Source organism: Setaria viridis, chromosome 5 (assembly GCF_005286985.2).
Source record: "Setaria viridis chromosome 5, Setaria_viridis_v4.0, whole genome shotgun sequence".
Taxonomy (NCBI): Eukaryota; Viridiplantae; Streptophyta; class Magnoliopsida; order Poales; family Poaceae; genus Setaria; species Setaria viridis.
Window position 1 is genome coordinate 5,968,386 of NC_048267.2, and position 17,203 is coordinate 5,985,588.

At 42.4% G+C, this 17,203-nt stretch overlaps 1 protein-coding gene, 1 long non-coding RNA gene and 1 pseudogene across 12 annotated transcripts; 2 read left to right on the forward strand and 1 right to left on the reverse strand.

The window, feature by feature from the left end:
* Nucleotides 1–2,776: 2,776 nt before the first annotated feature.
* LOC117858356 (uncharacterized) lies at nt 2,777–5,675 on the forward strand. Its single transcript, XR_004640951.2, has 4 exons — nt 2,777–2,974; nt 3,092–4,218; nt 4,321–5,203; nt 5,320–5,675. It is a non-coding gene; the product is annotated as an uncharacterized lncRNA (long non-coding RNA).
* A 1,418-nt stretch (nt 5,676–7,093) lies between these two features.
* Nucleotides 7,094–10,571, forward strand: LOC140222764 (uncharacterized; annotated as a pseudogene).
* Nucleotides 10,572–11,760: 1,189 nt separating this feature from the next.
* LOC117857690 (F-box/FBD/LRR-repeat protein At1g13570) lies at nt 11,761–17,198 on the reverse strand. Of its 11 annotated transcripts, XM_034740500.2 has the most exons (11): nt 16,894–17,198; nt 16,287–16,381; nt 15,276–16,124; nt 15,035–15,187; nt 14,156–14,828; nt 13,686–13,981; nt 13,513–13,595; nt 13,090–13,159; nt 12,524–12,652; nt 12,252–12,385; nt 11,761–12,088 (listed from the first exon to the last, which is right to left on the reverse strand). In XM_034740500.2, exons 1-5 carry the CDS (start codon nt 16,910–16,912, stop codon nt 14,454–14,456), a joined length of 1,491 nt encoding a protein of 496 aa, XP_034596391.1. In that variant the 5' UTR covers nt 16,913–17,198; the 3' UTR covers nt 11,761–12,088; nt 12,252–12,385; nt 12,524–12,652; nt 13,090–13,159; nt 13,513–13,595; nt 13,686–13,981; nt 14,156–14,453. The 11 variants fall into 11 exon arrangements, with proteins under 11 accessions (XP_034596391.1, XP_034596394.1, XP_072150197.1 ...); XM_034740503.2 differs by lacking the exon at nt 13,090–13,159; XM_072294096.1 differs by having other exon boundaries at nt 12,524–13,155; nt 13,504–13,595.
* Between the last annotated feature and the right edge of the window lie 5 nt (nt 17,199–17,203).

Genomic DNA, 17,203 nt, shown 5'->3' on the forward strand with positions numbered 1-17,203 from the left:
TTCATCAACCAACGTTCTTAGGTACACATCAATGTCATTGCCGGGTTGCTTTGGACCTTGGATAAGCGCCAGCATCATAATGAACTTCCATTTCATGCACATCCAAGGAGGAAGGTTAAACATACATAGGTCACAGGCCAAGTACTATGACCACTACTCAACTCACCGAATGGATTGAATCCATCAGTACTTAAACCAAACCTTATGTTTCTTGGATCACCTTCAAACTCCGGGAATGCTCTATCAATTGATCTCCACTGAGCCCCCCATCAGCGGGGTGTCTCAGCAGCTTATCTTTCTTATGTTCTTCTTTGTGCCATCGCATCAACTTAGCATTCGCCTTGTTCCTGAACAAGCGCTTCAAGCGAGGTATTATAGGGAAATACCACAGCACTTTCACGGGAACTCTCTTCCTAGGATGTTGCCCCTCGACATCACCAGGATCATCTTGCCTAATCTTATACCGCAGCGCTTCGCACATAGAACAAGCATCCAGATCCTCGTATTCAACACTACGATAGAGGATACAATCATTAGGGCATGCGTGTATCTTCTGAACCTCCAATCTCAGAGGTCAAACAATCTGTTTAGTTTCATATGTTGTGGATGGCAATTCATTATTCTTGGAAAAAATCTTCTTGACAATTTCCAACATCCCTTGTAATGCCTTATCGGATACACCATTTTTGGCCTTCCATTGCATAAATTCTAGTATGGTATCAAGCTTTTTATGGCCTCCCCGGCAATCTGGCTATAGCAATTTCCTGTGATCATCTATCATGCGCTGCAACTTTGATGCTTCCTTCTGAGTTTCGCAATCTCTGTGTGCATCCCTAAGCACCTGACCGAGGTCATCAGTATGACCATCTTCTGCAAACTTATCTTCATCAGCCTCACCCATTGTAGTATCTGCAAAAGATTGGTCTATAACGCAGTCCGGAATGTTGTCATCCTCCTCCTCTTCACCGTCTTCCATTACAACCCCTCTTTCACCGTGACGGGTCCAAATCAAATAGTTAGGCGTGAAACCGTATCTAAACAAGTGGCTGCAAATAGTCCCCCAGGAAGCCTTTGAATAGCACTTCTGGTTACTGCATTGGGCGCATGCTAGCAATAAACACCTTGCTCTACCTATCCGCGTTATACATCCATTGCTGGTCCATCTGCGTCGTATTACGCAAGCCATCAATAAAATAGATTATAATAAAACTATCCGTCACATTGCTAAAATTTTAGATAGAAATACAAAAATTAAAATTTCAGAAGCAAACAACATGATACACTACGACAAACTCAAATATTGCTGAAAGTTTACATAAAAATACACAGATTGTTTAGCTCATATTCAATTTACAAATAACTAAACTATTACAAAATTCAATATTTCCCACATAATTTACTTATTCTAAAAAGGCTAATTCCATACCTCTATCTGAAAAGTACTAAAGTATTAAAGTATGAAATTACACCTACAATTTATATGGCTAATTTATAAATATTAAAAACATATTTACTCTAATTTTTCCCTAATACATAAAATTGAAATAATCTCAATTCTACCTCACATTTACTGTCCATTCCCCCTCACATTCAAACTATCCATCACATTGTAGCTTAAAAATATGTATAAATACAAATCCTCTACATGCTTAACAACAAACAAACTCATTTTTCTCCCTCTCTAAAGTATAAAATAAAGCTTAACAACAATAAATAAACAGAGTATGAAGTAGCTAACCTTCACAACACTTTGGATGAGTGAAATCCCCACAGAAATGAGGAAAAAAAATTCAACAACACCTCCCCTAGGCTTGCTTCGGCGCCATGGAGAGGATGAGCTTCTCTGTCTTTGTGGAGTGGAGTGGCTCGGGCTGGAGGAGTGGAGGAGGAAGAAAGGGCTCTTATAGATAAGATTTTATCCCGGTTGTTAAATCCATCCCGGTTGGTAAATCCAACCGGGATAAAAGATTAGAGCTTTTGTCTCGGTTCGTGTTTACTCCCGGTTGGTAACGCCAACCGGGACAAAAGCTCCAACCTTTTGTCCTGGTTGGAATTACCAACCGGGAGTAAAACGGTTATCCCGGTTGGTAACTCCAACCGGGATAAAAGATTGGATCTTTTATCCCGGTTGGTGGCTCCAACCGGGGGTAAAGGGTGGCGCCATCGGTGCCCGGAAACTAGTCGTTTTAACCGAGATTAAAGGGTGGCCTGTAGTCCCGGTTGTAAAAAAAGAACCGATAGTAAAGGTGCGTCCCATTCCAACCTACCGTGACGCACCCCTTTTCTCCCGAGCCGAAATTAAACCGAGACTAAAGGGGGTGGGATAAAGGAGGTGGGATCTAAAGTTAGTTCTCTAGCCGTGCTTAAATACCTGCCCATCTAGATGTCCGTCTCTTCAGTCTTCACGTCATCGGCCGCCAGCCCGCCAATCCAAGCTCGCCACGTCAGCTTACGCCTCCTCAGCGGTCAGCACAAAGCTAGATCGATCCATAGAAATTCCATTGTCTGCTTGGGCGTGTAAGCTTGTCTGCGCTCACTTGTTCACCGGCAGGGCAGACGGTCAAGTCGGCTGACCAAGTTAGGCAATGCATGCAAGCACGCCGCCTCCGTCGCGTATCATACACGACCGGTTGATCTTTTTGTTGCACACTTGCAACTTGCAAGCAAGCTAATTTTCCCTGAGAAACGCGTTAACGACTAGTACGACTAGTACTTGCACCGGGCCAAACATGCATATATAAAAGCGCTGCGCCGCATTCATTAGGAATGCATCCAAAACCACAAACAAACTCATCTGCCAAAACGACGAACGCGCAAGAGTGTCGAGCTCGGGGGCTAGCTGTGACAGGAGACGAGAGATCAGCAGCAGTAGCTGGTGGAATGAAGGCGCGTAGCCCCTCCTTCCTGGCTGTGTGCTTGGCGATCTTGGCGACCGCACTCATCATCTCCGCCGTGCTCGTCGAGCCTGCGCAAGGTAACACACACAAAATTAAGCTGCTGCTGGTACCGTTATTACTTACTCAGCTGGATCAAAACGTTTGCAAAGTGTGTTATGAACTTATGATGAATAACATAATCTGCGCGCATGCAGGGTTGAGGCAGCTGCCTTCACCTCCGTCTCCACAAGGAAATCTACATCACCATAACCATGGGTAGGATTCTTATGTCACCTCACAGGCTACTACAAGCTGCAAGTGAAAAGGGGATGAGAAATTTGGAGTGCTGCATGGCGAGTGAACCCGCCTGTTTTATGCTAGTGACTGACGAAGCAATGATGGGTTCTCCATCTTGTCCATAGACTCAGAGATGGGGTTTGTATCTATAAAATGAATTATTATATTATATTGAGACTTCTCTTGCTCCACCTCAGAGTCACACAGGTCGCACAAGTTTGTACTATGCCAAGTACTAGCTACGAACATCTATAAAAACTACAGAACTACAAAAGTTATATATTCCGCTAATGGACTAGCTGCGAAGGTTTTGAATTTTGCCTTACATGGCCTTCTGATTTTTAATTAAAAGAGAGGGTTATGTTCGAAATTATAATTACAAGTACTAATGGCATGTTAGTTTCCCTCTTAGATTATATAAGCTGGATTATGATCCATGAATAGTAGGATAAAAGACCATCCTGACCACAATATGATCACAAAGTGACCCATGACTCGTATTCCAACTTATATAATCTAGATCTAAAACAAACATGGTCTAAGTATTTGTTAGTATGAATATGAGCTCTGGTTTAATGTCCTGGCTTTTTCGTGCTGGAAAAAAGAGAGAATATCATGCTGCAAACTATTTTTAAGATGGACATCTAGTTTGGAGGAAAAGGAGTTTACGGCCCAAGTCAGGCAATGCAAGCACACCGCCGCCTCCTCATATCATGCACGACCGGTTCAGCTTTAATTTTGCTGCACAATTGCAAGTAATTAAGCTTCGCCATGGGAAACACGTTAATGACCAGACCTGCCCCGTCCAAACATGCATGCATAAAAAGCGCAGCGCCTAGCTCGTTACCATTAGCAATGCACTGCACCCACAAAAGCGAACTCATCTGCCGAGACGAGCCAAGAGTTGAGGGCTTGCGAGTTGTGACAGAGACGAGAGATCAGCGGTAGAGAATGAAGGCGCGATGTCCCTCCTTCCTGGCTGTGTGCTTGGCGATCTTGGCGGCCGCACTCATCATCTCCGCCGTGCTTGTCGAGCCTGCGCAAGGTAACACACACAAAGCTGCCGCTGGTACTACATATTATTACTCAGCTGATCTCAAAACGTTTGCAAGTGTGTTATGACGAATAATACAATCCATGCGTGCAGGTTTGAGGCAGCCGCGCCCACCTCCGTCTCCACAAGGAAATGAAGCACCGGGTGTCGGACACTGATACATGGATCCGCTTGTTCTTTGCTTATGCTTTCTCTCTGCTCGCGTGCTTCACTAGTTCTTTGATGTGCTTTCGGTTTATTTCTTCTCTCAAATACAAATAGAAGAGCAAATCTTGCCTAGTTTTTGGTTCTCGAGACAACACGACGAGCAGGGGAAAAAAATTAAATACATTACAGATTTCTTTTTAGCTCGAAATGTTTGACCAATACTTTTTCTGAAAGAAAGTTTGACCAATATCCCAGCTGGTCCTCAGTGCGTGGCAGTTCTTAACTTCTGACCAGCTCTACTGGACTGCTCCGTTGACTCTATGTGGCGACAGCAGGGCAGGGGTTGTAAAACGAAACACCACATCTTTTTTTTCTTGAAAAGAATTTGACGGCAACAGGTCTACCACGTCAAAGGATCCGCGCTTTTGTTTGGAGATCGGACGGTTCCAAACTTCCAAGTCGCTCCGGTGCACCTAGGACTAGTCATGCAGCATGCAGGTTGACTGGTCCATGGGTCGTCTTGCTTCGTTCGTACGCCATTGATCGAAGTCGACGGCCATCCAGAATTCAAGATATGAGCAAAGATGCAAAGGTCTTCAATCTAGATCAAGGTCAACGCCTAGCTAGGAAAATACTTTCAGCTACCTCTATCTGCCTACGACGGTTTATAAAAGGCCATTAGTTAGGATTAGGATGGAGACGGCCATCAGGGCAAACTGAACCATGACCAACAGGTGCTCTCCTTCTCTTCCCTGCATGTATGTGGCGGCGATCTCCCTGGCTGTCATCGTCTCTATCTCCGGCGTAGTCGATTGCTCGGAGGTCAAAGGTATGCATGCATGGCGCCCCCAAGGCCCCGACCTAGTACTAGAGTAGGGTATCAAGCTACTGTTTTGATAAGTGGTGGTTGATGGAACACGACGACGCATGCATGCGCTCTTGCAGATGACGCAGCTGCCCGTCCGGACGGAGGGCGGGATGGCTGGGCGCCGCCGGCGCCGCGACCGGGCACCGTGCACCACAGGTGCCCCGACCTGGAGCCCGAGTGCGCACACCCCGGCGCTCCACCTCCGCCGCCCGCGCCGCACCGGAAGATCGGCCGGAGCTGGTAGGAACTAACGCCGATGATTAGCGATGTGATGGGCCTCTTATCACCCTGTGCTAGTGACAAGTATGCATGTAACTATCGATGCTGCTGCGGTGTAGTGCTGCAATGTACTGCGCCGCTTTCGGCTTGCCTGAACGACACAGCTTTGTTGTTTATTCCCCATGAAATCATTTCGTGTTTGGCATCGGCTTAATTGTCGCTCTTCATTCTGTTGCTGAACAAAGAAGCGTCTCGTCGTCTTGTGCTCTGACAATGTTCTGATTCCCTCTTGTTCTTCCGTCCAACGCGTTCGTGAAACAAACACGTTCGACTGAGTGGCCTACGATTTGGGTCGAGCTGTTTTTTCTCAAAGGGGCCTTGTTTGTGTTTGAATACAACAGCCAACTCGTCTGACCCTGCGATGTGGAATGGCCCAAAACCTAAAAAGGGAGGTTGCCCGCACGACTACTATTGGAGGCCCATCGAAATTGAGCCCATATATACCCAACAATTTTCCAGCAACCTTCTTCGTACTGGATTCCGTTAGCAACGCAATCGGATACAGACTGAGATAACCGACGGCAGAGTAGGGCTTCACCAGTGTCCTGTGAAGTCTTACCGAAGGAGTAATTTTAAAATGACTCCACCGTTGAAATCGGGAAGAAGCCACAAAATGCGAGGAGCTAGATGAACAGTAAAAAAGATCGGTTGTTTGATGTTGCTCTACACTCTCCTTGTAGTCCATGAGTCCATCTCCACTTGAAACACAGGCGCGGCTTTGCCGCGCCCTAGTTTGAATGGACCAGCCTTATTTACTTAGCTCGCTTGATCTATTTGAGCATTTGAGCTCCTTGTCAATCTCTCAGACTTGAAATAAATCCTGGGTAGCTTCGATATCACAAAATAGTCTTGGAACAAATTTAAAGTCTGAGTAAACACACATCATGCTTTTGAAATGGTCTTAGTGTATGCACGGAAATGCACTTATCATACAAATTCATATGAATAGAAATATGAAGATTGGAATGATGATAATTTGATAACATAATTTCATAATTTGCAGGTGGTGCATAATTTCAGCTATTAGCAACTGGCTCATAATTTTAGATTCATTTTGAAAATACATCGTGTCATGTGCTACAAATTTTCAGGAGCTGAGGTGTGCTTGGGTAACTGAGTTAACAAGGTCAAGCATGCTGGAAAGTAGAGTACTTTTATGGCAACAGAATTGGTAGAAAAAAAAATGAGTAGAGTAGTGAGTGCATCAGCTCATTACGTCAGCTTGGGCGTCAGCTCATTACATCTCCTCGATCTATCAATTTAGTTTGATCAATCAAGCTGTTTACCAATTTCAGTATACTTCAGCTTTTTCTTCACAATTGACTTGACAACTCAATCTCCTTTGTGCTTCAAATTGTTGTTTCTTGGAAGGAGATCAGCTCACAAAAGTAGTAGTTTTAAACTGGTTGTTTAACTCGCAAAAGAATTGATAGAGAAAATTGAGTAAATGAGTGATGCCATTTTAGTTTGGTCGGGCAAGCTGTTTACCAATTTGATCATCAACGGTTTCTCATGACAGAGGTAGGACAACTTTTTTTAGGAGAATTTTTGTTTGCTCCCACGATAACCACCATGAGGCAGCATTTAATGCATCAGTTCTTTCCTACTATCAATTGTTCTGCATTTCAGGTTCTATTTTTGAAGGCACATACAGGCTGGTCTACTGCAGATGAGCAACTGAATAAACAACAGGACCTACAAGGTAATGCAATGCTTTAGTGCTCACTTAAAATAGTCTGTTACTAGTGTGATAAAAAAACATTTCCACGTGTGGACTACATGAACTTTGTTCAGCTCACTACCACGGATAGACAGTCATAAACCATTTCTTTTGTGCAGGTTCAATTGTTCAGTTCAAAGCAGCAATAGGCAGACTTTAAATTTAAGGTTTGCAATTTGTTTCAGCCGTTTGATTCAGAGTACACGGGGAGCATAGTGTTGGGAGCTGGATCACAACACCACCATCCTCCAAGTGCTGGCTCTTCATTCATTCTTCACTTCTCTCTACCATACTGATTATGTATGGTTTGCAGAAGCATGTGATACCCTCTTAATCAGTAATGTTCATTTATCTCTGTACCATACTGATTATGTATGGTCAAGAGTGTTTATTTATCTCTGTACTGCATAAAATAAACCTATAGATGTTTCATCAAGAATATTTATGTTTTATTTGTCTCGTATACATTAAACAAATATCCATCCAATCTGTTGGCTTAGTGGCATATCTTGTATGTAGCCAAGTGTTTGAAATTTACTTATGGTGCAATCATTAATGGTCTGTGCAAGCACGGCAGGCCGAGTCAGGTGAAGTGCTTGCTGGATCTTGTGCTGGGTTAAAACCTAATGTTGTTGTTTATGCAACTCTGGTTGATGGGTTCATGAGGGAGGGAATTCGGACGAGGCGTTTAAGATAATCAAGGACATGTCTGCTGCTGGTGTGCAGCCGAACAAGATCACCTATGACTATCTCATCCGGGGCTATGTAAATTGGGGCAGCTGGGGAGGGCTACTGAAGTTTTGAAGGAAATGGTCAAAATTGGTCATATCGCTGACACCATCACTTTTAATCATCTCATTGAAGGGCATCTCCGACAGCATAACAAAGAAGAAGCCTTTTGGCTGCTTAATGAAATGAGAAAGGATGGTATTTCGCCTAATGTATACACTTACAGCATAATCATCAATGGACTATGCCAAATTGGTGAATCGGAAACAGCAGGTGGTCTCCTTGAGCAAATGGTTGCAGAAGGTATAAAGCCCAATGCATTTGTTTATGCGCCTCTTATCTCAGGGTATTGCAGGGAAGGCAAATTCTCATTGGCCTGTGAAGCTCTCAAAAGATGACCAGTTCCAATGTAGTGCCTGATTTGTACTGCTACAATTCTCTTATAATTGGACTATCTAAGGTGGGAAAGATGGAGGAAGCCATAGAGTACTATGATCAGATGCTGGAGAAAGGAGTGCACCCTAATGAGTTCACGTATGATGGTCTGATTCATGGCTATAGTATGACTGGGAATGTAGAAAAGACTGAATAGTTACTCCATCAGATCCTTAATAGACTAAAACCAAAGGACTTTATCTACGCTCACCTCCTAGAAGTTTACTTCAAGTCAGATAATCTTGAAAGGTTTCCTCTATTCTTCAATCCATGTTAGACAGGGGAGTCATGCCAGACCGTTTATATGGAATTGTGATTCACAATCTGTCAAGATCTGCACATATGGAAGCAGCTTTTAGGGTTCTCTCAGTGATGGAGAAGAATGGGTTAGTTCCTGATTTGCATATATACAGTTCGTTGATATCTGGTCTTTGCAAGACAGCTGATGTGGAGAAAGCTGTTGGCCTTCTTGATGAGATGGGTAAAAAAGGAGTGGAGCCTGGTATTGTATGTTATAATGCCCTAATCGATGGGCTTTGCAAGTCCGATAATATTTCTCATGCTTGTAATGTCTTCAGTAGCATATTAGTTAAGGGATTAGTGCCAAATTGTGTGACATATACATGTTTGATAGATGGATACTGCAAAGCTGGTGATATCCATGATGCTATTGGTCTTTATAACGAAATGCTAGCAAGAGGGGTAACCCCAGATGCTTTTGTCTATAGTGTGCTTACCTCTGGCTGCTCAAATTCCGGGGACCTTCAACAGGCTCTGTTTATAACTGAAGAGATGGTTCTTAGGGGATATGCAAGTATTTCTTCTTTCAACGCCTTGGTCCATGGCTTCTGCAAACGTGGAAAATTGCAGGAAACTGTGAAGTTTCTCCACATGATGATGGACAAAGACATAGTGCCTAACATGCTGACTGTTGAAAATATCGTAAAATGACTTGATGAGGCTGGGAAACTCAGTGAAGCACACACAATTTTTGTTGAGCTGCAACAGAAGAAAGCTTCGCAACATGATACAGATCACTTGTCCTCATTGTTTACAGGCATGAACAATCAAGGACTAGTTCCTCTAGATATGACACATAACATGATCCAGTCTCATTGTAAAGGAGGAGATTTGGATAAGGCTTTGATGCTACATGATGCTCTTGTGGCAAAAGGTGCTCCCATGAGCTGCACATCTTATCTTGCTTTATTGGATGGCCTTTGCTGGAAGAGCAAACTGACCGAAGCTTTTAATTTGCTAAAAGAAATGGAAGAGATGGGTATTTGTCCTTCCGAGGATCAGTGCATGATACTGTTAAATGATCTTCACTCGTCAGGATTCATCCAGGAATACAATGAAGTATTTGATACTATGTTGTGTTACAAGTGGTTACAAAAGGAAAGCAAATGTAATTCGGTTGGTAATAGTCAGGAAGCTGCGAATGCAGAATAAGCATATAATCCTGATGCCATTGTACTTGTACTGCAAATTTATGAACTTCTTTTTGATAGATGAGAGTTTGAGTGGGTTAATTTACTCCATAGAATCTGCCTGATTTCTTCTTGTTGCAAATCAGAAAACTATAAGCCTATGCAGCTTTAGGTTAATCTGTTTGGCGGTCCAGCATTTTTTCTGGTTCAGGTATGGCAGGTTGAAGATGCAAGAAGGTTGTGTTTTTGTAATGTAAAGAGTGCAACTGCATAACAATGCTTAGCTCTGTAGAATAACATTTTTTTTATTGCTTTGACTTAGCTGTGAAACTACTAAGTGGTTTGGGATTACTCCTATTTCTTACCTTCATCCTGGTCTATTCATTTCCAGGCACATCAGTAACATTGAAATGGTAGATATTCAATTTGGTTTCTGTTAACTGAGTGCACTTTCCATTCAGTTGTGGGTGCGCATGTATTTTCTTCAAATCGATAAATTTATCCATCTTGCCTAGAGGAAATGTGCTGGGGGAAACTGGAAACACTACAGATCGAAATCCAAAAATTCAAGTTTGCAGGTTGGAACGAATCTGTGAATTCTTTTTGTTGATCCATCATGTCCAGGTAATATGATAATGGCAGATTGTGATGAAGCTGGTGTTTTGTCATGGATCATGATACTTCATTTTCTTTGCATTCATACTGATGTCAGTAGAGGGGAGCAGTTGGGCATTGATTCTTTACGCTTTCCACGGGATGCGCTTAAATTCGACGAACTGGCATATTTCTATAATCAAACAGTGTACCTAGCATTTAAATTTGGATTCCTCACGGCTTGTTTACAGGACACCTAGTTTTGTTCTTGTTTATCAAATCCTCCCGGCTGATGCTTTGTTCTTACTCGACCTTGCAAAATATAGTCATGCAGCATCGTTCCCACACCCAATTTTGACAAAAATCGGTTTCTGCACTTTCTTTTTCACTCGAGGCTTGGCCGCATGATCATCGCCTCATCGGCTTCCATTTTGAATGAAAACATGGAAACCCATGTACAACTAGGAAGGCTGGCGCGCTACGCCGCGCCAGTATAACTTGCGCACTTGTAGCTGGCTTGCTGCCGTCTGGCCCGTCGGTGCTTTCATTGGTTCTTTATTCTTTTTATTATTCTTTGGAGGTCACTTGCTACTGCTAATCACAAAACGTCAGAGAAGACTGCAAGGTGCAAGCATATACTACAAAAGAGCCACAAATATACACATGTACGACTCAGAAGCATCTACTTTAGAAATAATGACCATTATTTTGAAAACGGATATGTATCAGACTATTCAGCATATGAACCATATAAAAAGAAAACAGGAGTGCAAAGATATAGCCGTGTTGATATGGGTATCACGGAATGGCAGCACACATATCACAGTATAGTAAACCAGTTAGCTAGTTTTTTATTCCTGATTTTGCTTGGATCGGAAAAAGATTAAGTACAACCAATAAATCATTTGCAAAGCTCAGATGCTAATGCAAATAGGCAAAAAGGAAAAAAATGGTACGAATATACATATTGAACGCATACAAAAGCTAGACCTGATTGCATGGTGATGCATTATTTGTTCTAGCAGTTGGAGAAGCCACAAAGATACGAGTCCTTTGTAGGCGTTGTGATCCATGATCCCACAAATGTAGAAAAATGGAAAACCATATTACCAAAACAAAGCATGGCATTTCAGTATAAAAATTGCAGGTGCATGGATGTAAGGGGAACTTTTCAATTTTGGAACAAAGATCGAAGCAGCCTGATGTGGTAGAACCTAGTGTGCATAAATCCATGCAATAAGATAATAACTAATCATAGTAACTTTAGAACGTCTACAGTTGTCATCCTCATCCTGGAGAATCAGAAACCCTTCATAACACAACTAAGAATATGAAAAATAGAATTCCATGATTTTAAACAATATACGCCTCATATTCTGATTTGTACAAACATTAAGAATAAAAGTTACTAAAATTTGTTCTTATGTATAGATCGATCACCTACAGCAGTTACTACCAGTAAAGCAAGAAGCAATGATATCTACCAGTCCATTGAAATGTGCAAGCATAGTAACCCTTGGCCTCCAGCAATCTAATAATAAGATCCACCTGTTGTAATGAAAACATCCTGTTGTCCGCGAAGCAAGATTCCCTAAAGAAGATTTAGCCATAGCCACCAACCTTCAGCCATTTTACCATTCTTTCTACTAGTCTGTCAATCTACAGTACGAGATAAAGTTAGAAAAACTCGACATGATCAGAATATATTTTGATTCAAGACAAATGACAAGTGCAACCCCATCCATGCTAAAAAATTACAGTTGAGTTTTTGTTTTCCCCCCCTACAATCGACTCAAATCTGAATGTATGACTCACTCATCACCTCATCTGAAAGATACATCAGCAACCAGTTTGAAAATATCAAATAAATGGAGTTCTCTTCAATCATCAGGTCTGGGTTGTAACACCAGCACACATAAATGATGTGTTCTTGTAGCGGCCATTTGTGCTTTCATTCTACAACAAAAAAAATATGCAGAAAAGATAAAATAAAGCAAGCATATCTACATGTATATTAAAAGACGGCATCATATTAAATTTAGGCTGCCAAGCACAAAAAAAAATTAAATCAGAAGAATCTGTCAATTTCACTACCTTCTTAATCACATTTTCAATGAAAGCCAGAGCCAAGCTGTTTTACCCAGTTCACCTGTAAAGCAACCTATTCCAGCGCCCAGTTCCAGTACAGATTTCAATTTCATATGAAGGGGGTAAAGACAGTACCTACAGAAAGAAGCACCAATATATCAAAATGTCACAAAAATTGCGCATCCATATCAAGCTCTCAGTGACCCTTTCTCGTGCTTTTGAGTAATAATAGTGGTTGTATCAATCATTTTTCCTATTTGCTGTATTGTTATGTGTCATTATTTCATTTGCTCAAAAAGTGATTGATAACTTAATGTAAAATTATTGGGATGATATGTAGCAACTCCCACAGAAGAAAGGTTACAAGCACACGATGGTAGCTATTTCAGGAATAAGTAGGTTCATACAGCACACCAACAACATAAGTTACTATCCAATATGGTGCAAGTGCAACAACAGAAAAGCGCATTCTGTGGTACATCGAACTGTCATTCAAAGTCAAATACAGCAGGGGTCGACTGTAAATTAAAGAATAGATTAATTAAAGTTTTAGTTCATAGCTTCGCAACTACCTTTACAGATGCCACATGAAACAAGAAATATCGCAGCTGCAATATGTCAGGGCAGATGAACACGGGCTTCCTATAAGGATCACAACACAAAACAACTCCAGATTACACGAGATTTTAACATTCTGCTAGAAAAACGAGGGCCTTAGTGCCTATCATAAAACAAAACAGAACAGAGCAAAAGTAACTCAAGCTGAAAACTGGATTTATAGAAAAATTGCCCTTTTTCCATATCCCTAAATATTGAAAATCCAGGCTCCCGAATGTGGGAAATAAGAATTTACAATTGAAACCGAAATTATGGGGCCATCCTATATGAGGGTAGTCAGATAAATTTTTTATGCAGGTAATTTGCCCTAAAAAATGCAACTCAATGAAGAAGGGGGAGGATTGAGTGGTGATCCAGCTGATCTGAACTTTCCTCACCAATCTCAGGTTCTAAATTTCTTCTCCAGCTCAGCTCCCGAGGCAGGTTTGTGGCTTCATTCATCATAGCAAAAATAGTGGATCTGCACACATAACACACATGAGGCAAAATTAACTCTTCAACAACAGGTAGCAGCAGGTGCTACCGGCGACAAGGACAGCAAGGAGGTCACCAATTCGCCGTCAGTGGTCGCCAATTCGAGGACGAGATCCCCAAATCGCCACCGCCTCTTCAGCTCCCAGTGTCGGCAATGAAAACGAAGACAAAAGGGTTGGAATGGGATGGATGGATGGGAACCCAGTTGGACCCCTCGCTCACCACTCACACACAGGCAGGAGCGGGTCACACACCCTCTCACAGCCTGGACCCGTTAACGCGTTACCAGGCACAAAAGCACTGAAACAGCGGACCCGAACAGATGATTTACATGGTGTCGATCTCACCCTGCCCGTCATCATTCCGACGCCCCTGAACATCGATTGAGTGATGGTTAAAAATCAAGCATTTGAGAATGAGTAAATCTGATTAATAAAAACAACTATATTGAGCAGTGACATGCATATACACGCATATAAAATAACTACAACAAGGAGCACAGTACATTTTCAAGTTAGAATGACTGAATAAGAGGTTAGCACACACCTTTTATGAATTGAACTTGAACTCTCAGTTAACAATGTACCTAACTATGGGCATGCACTTAGCAGTGTCCATGCAGTTTGGTAGTTCTGCAGGCACGCAGCATACACAAGTTCATATTAATTAAGGATATTCGAATACACAACATACACAAGTTCATATATTAATTAAGGAAATTCAAATCTTGTGGCACAGCTAACAAGTTCTGAGTCTCATATCTACATTTCAAACTTACAAGGACCCGGATGGCACCTCAGATAAGTTTAAGAACCATGTACATTATACCCAAATACACAACTAGTTAGGATAGACACTTGCTGCAGGGTTCAATGAGTTTCAGGCTAACAGTTGATGGTACATTCCCCACCACATGCCGCTCAATAGCCAAACGAGCTCTTTGGGCTTCCACGAGATCCTCCTCAAACATATGGAGACACATTGTCGACTTGTGTATCTTTCTTTCATGGCCACGGCTAGTGTCTAATGTGAGGCACTCCAGTATTGGTGCAAGCTCAATAATAAGATTTGTAAACTCAACCATGCTCTTTGCAGAACAAAAGCCAGTGATCATGACATTTTTTAGGTTCTCATGGCTGTGTTGCAAAAGGTGCCTTGAGTATGAGTTATAATCAGAATATTCAAGAACTGAATCGTGCCTGATGGTTGGTAGCTCTACCTGCACATGGTCCATTAATCATTTAGTTGAACTCACCATATTGATGTGTAATACGTGATATTAACGCATGACAAATTCAGCAATATATAAGTCAAATAAAAAGAGACACTAATGGTGAGAAAAATTACTAACTCAGATTTGTTTTCAAGTTACTCATCTGATGAAGATAAGTTTTTTTAGGACGTTTGAGAAGATAAAAGACTTACACGCAAGATAAAAGTATCCAAGGCAGGTGAACCACTCAGAAAAGAGACTAGAGAACAAAAATCGTAGTCTGGGGAAAGGCTTGGTTCAATAAGCGCAACCTCTAGGTGCTTGAGGTAAAAGAACTTCCCAACCAACATTGGTGTGTTGACTTTCTGGAGAAAGAGGAGCAATAAATATTAATATTAACTGTGAACAAGGTATTTTTCACATGTACAATTGTTCAAAAAAGAAGACACTAACCTCATCACGGGATGTCAGACAAAGAGTTTGCAGATTTGGTGCAATGGATGGAAGCTTGGTTCCGGTGCAATACAGCATGTTAGACTCACTAGTACTCATCATTTGCATATGGCTCAGTTGCAATGCATTTCCAAGTGACATGTGTATTGGGTGGCCTATATACTTGAACTGAGATAGATTTGGAGCATTGCTTTCAATCATCTCAAGCATCACACAACCTTGCACCTGTAGGAAAGTAAGCTGCACCAGCACATAAGGTATCTTCAAACAAACTATATCACTGCATTTATAAATGTCCAATTGCTTCAATGCCAAAGATTTGGACAGAAAGCTACATAGCTCCTCCCCGGTAATGTGGACTGAACTTAGATGCACACTTGTCAAGCTACTTAAGCAACCAACTTCAACTCCAGGATGGAAAGCACAATGATCAAGGAAAAGGGACCGCATTAACCTTCCCCTCTCAGTGGATAACAGTGAACATGGGAAGTTGTACTCAATCTTGTTGCGCCAAGGCATTTGTAATTCAAATTCTTCAATCCCGGGTGTAATAGCAACATTAAGCCAGCGGTCAACATAACTCGGATGCACATTGTCGCAAGGGTAGGTCTGAAGCTTAAATGTTTTCACACCGATGCCAGTGTGTTTCGTCACAATGTGATCAACTCTACTAATAAAATCACTTGTTGTTTCATCTATGTTACGTGCATCTTCATTTATGCCAAGTGTTTTAATATCAAATACGAGATAAGGATAGCATCCCCAAGAACGGAGGAATCCCCAAGACACACCAGAAGCAAGGGCAGCATCTCTCATTGGCATGAGAGTGTGTATCTGACAAAGTATATCCTGCATTAACAAAGCATAGGAATCACATCAACATCAATGAAATAGTTGCCATAGTGAAATATAGTTTCTTGAAGTGAAGAAAATAGAGCCAAATTACACTCCGATTTACCAGATCTCTGGGAATTTTTTTTCTGGAAATTTCATCATACTAGCATTTCCTACCTCTGGGAGTATCGGCTCTGATTCGCTCCTTCTGCCATCTTGAACACAATCTCCTTTTTGACAAGTCCAGCCTTCTATTTCTGGTGCTGAGGCATCTGCAGTCCAATCAAGTTAGCACATCAGAGAATGCCAAAAAGAAATAGTACAGGCTGTTGCAATCCCACACACAAAATATGATTCTTCAACTTTTGAAGAAAGCCATTGAACTTTCTGTTACACAATGGTTAGCCTAAAAATCAAAAGCTATTGATCAAAATAACATCTTTATTTTAGACTTGCAAAAACATGATCAAGCACACAAACAGGGAAGAGTGAAGACACGGTGCCCTTGGCAATCTATTTTGATTTTTGGTTTTGGTTGGGAAAGGCGTCGTCAGAGCTGATAAGCAGCGCTTAACTGTGCAGGTAGAGAGATGCTTCCTGGCCCATAAAAATCACAGATTCCTGACCTAATCCATCTTCCCCAAAATTGTTCCCTAATAGTCTGGAACACAATTACTCAGCTGGATCCCAATTTCCTTACGATGAGATATGGTTTAGAAAAATGACGAGACAACACTACAGTGAGAGGTATGAATCAGAAAACGGGGAGGAAGAGGAGGTATACCCATTGTCTGGCGTTGCATCAGCAGCTGGAGCTGGACGGACCGCGCCCGCTTCTGCTCCAGGGTCACCTCAGCAGCGCAGTCGGCAATGAAAAACAAGGCGAGATTCCGCGGCCGCCTAGGCACGCTTATGCCCTGGGCGGCGGGGTACCGCGGCGCCTAGGGGGTAGGCGGTCCCCTAGGCGGGCCCGTGGCGGCGGCGGAGGCCAGGTACGGGCGGCGGCGGCGGAGGAAACAGGGGCGGCCGTGGGTGCGCGGAGGAGGAGGCGGCGGCGGGGGCGATGCAGGGGCGAGCGGTGGGGTCGAACGAGG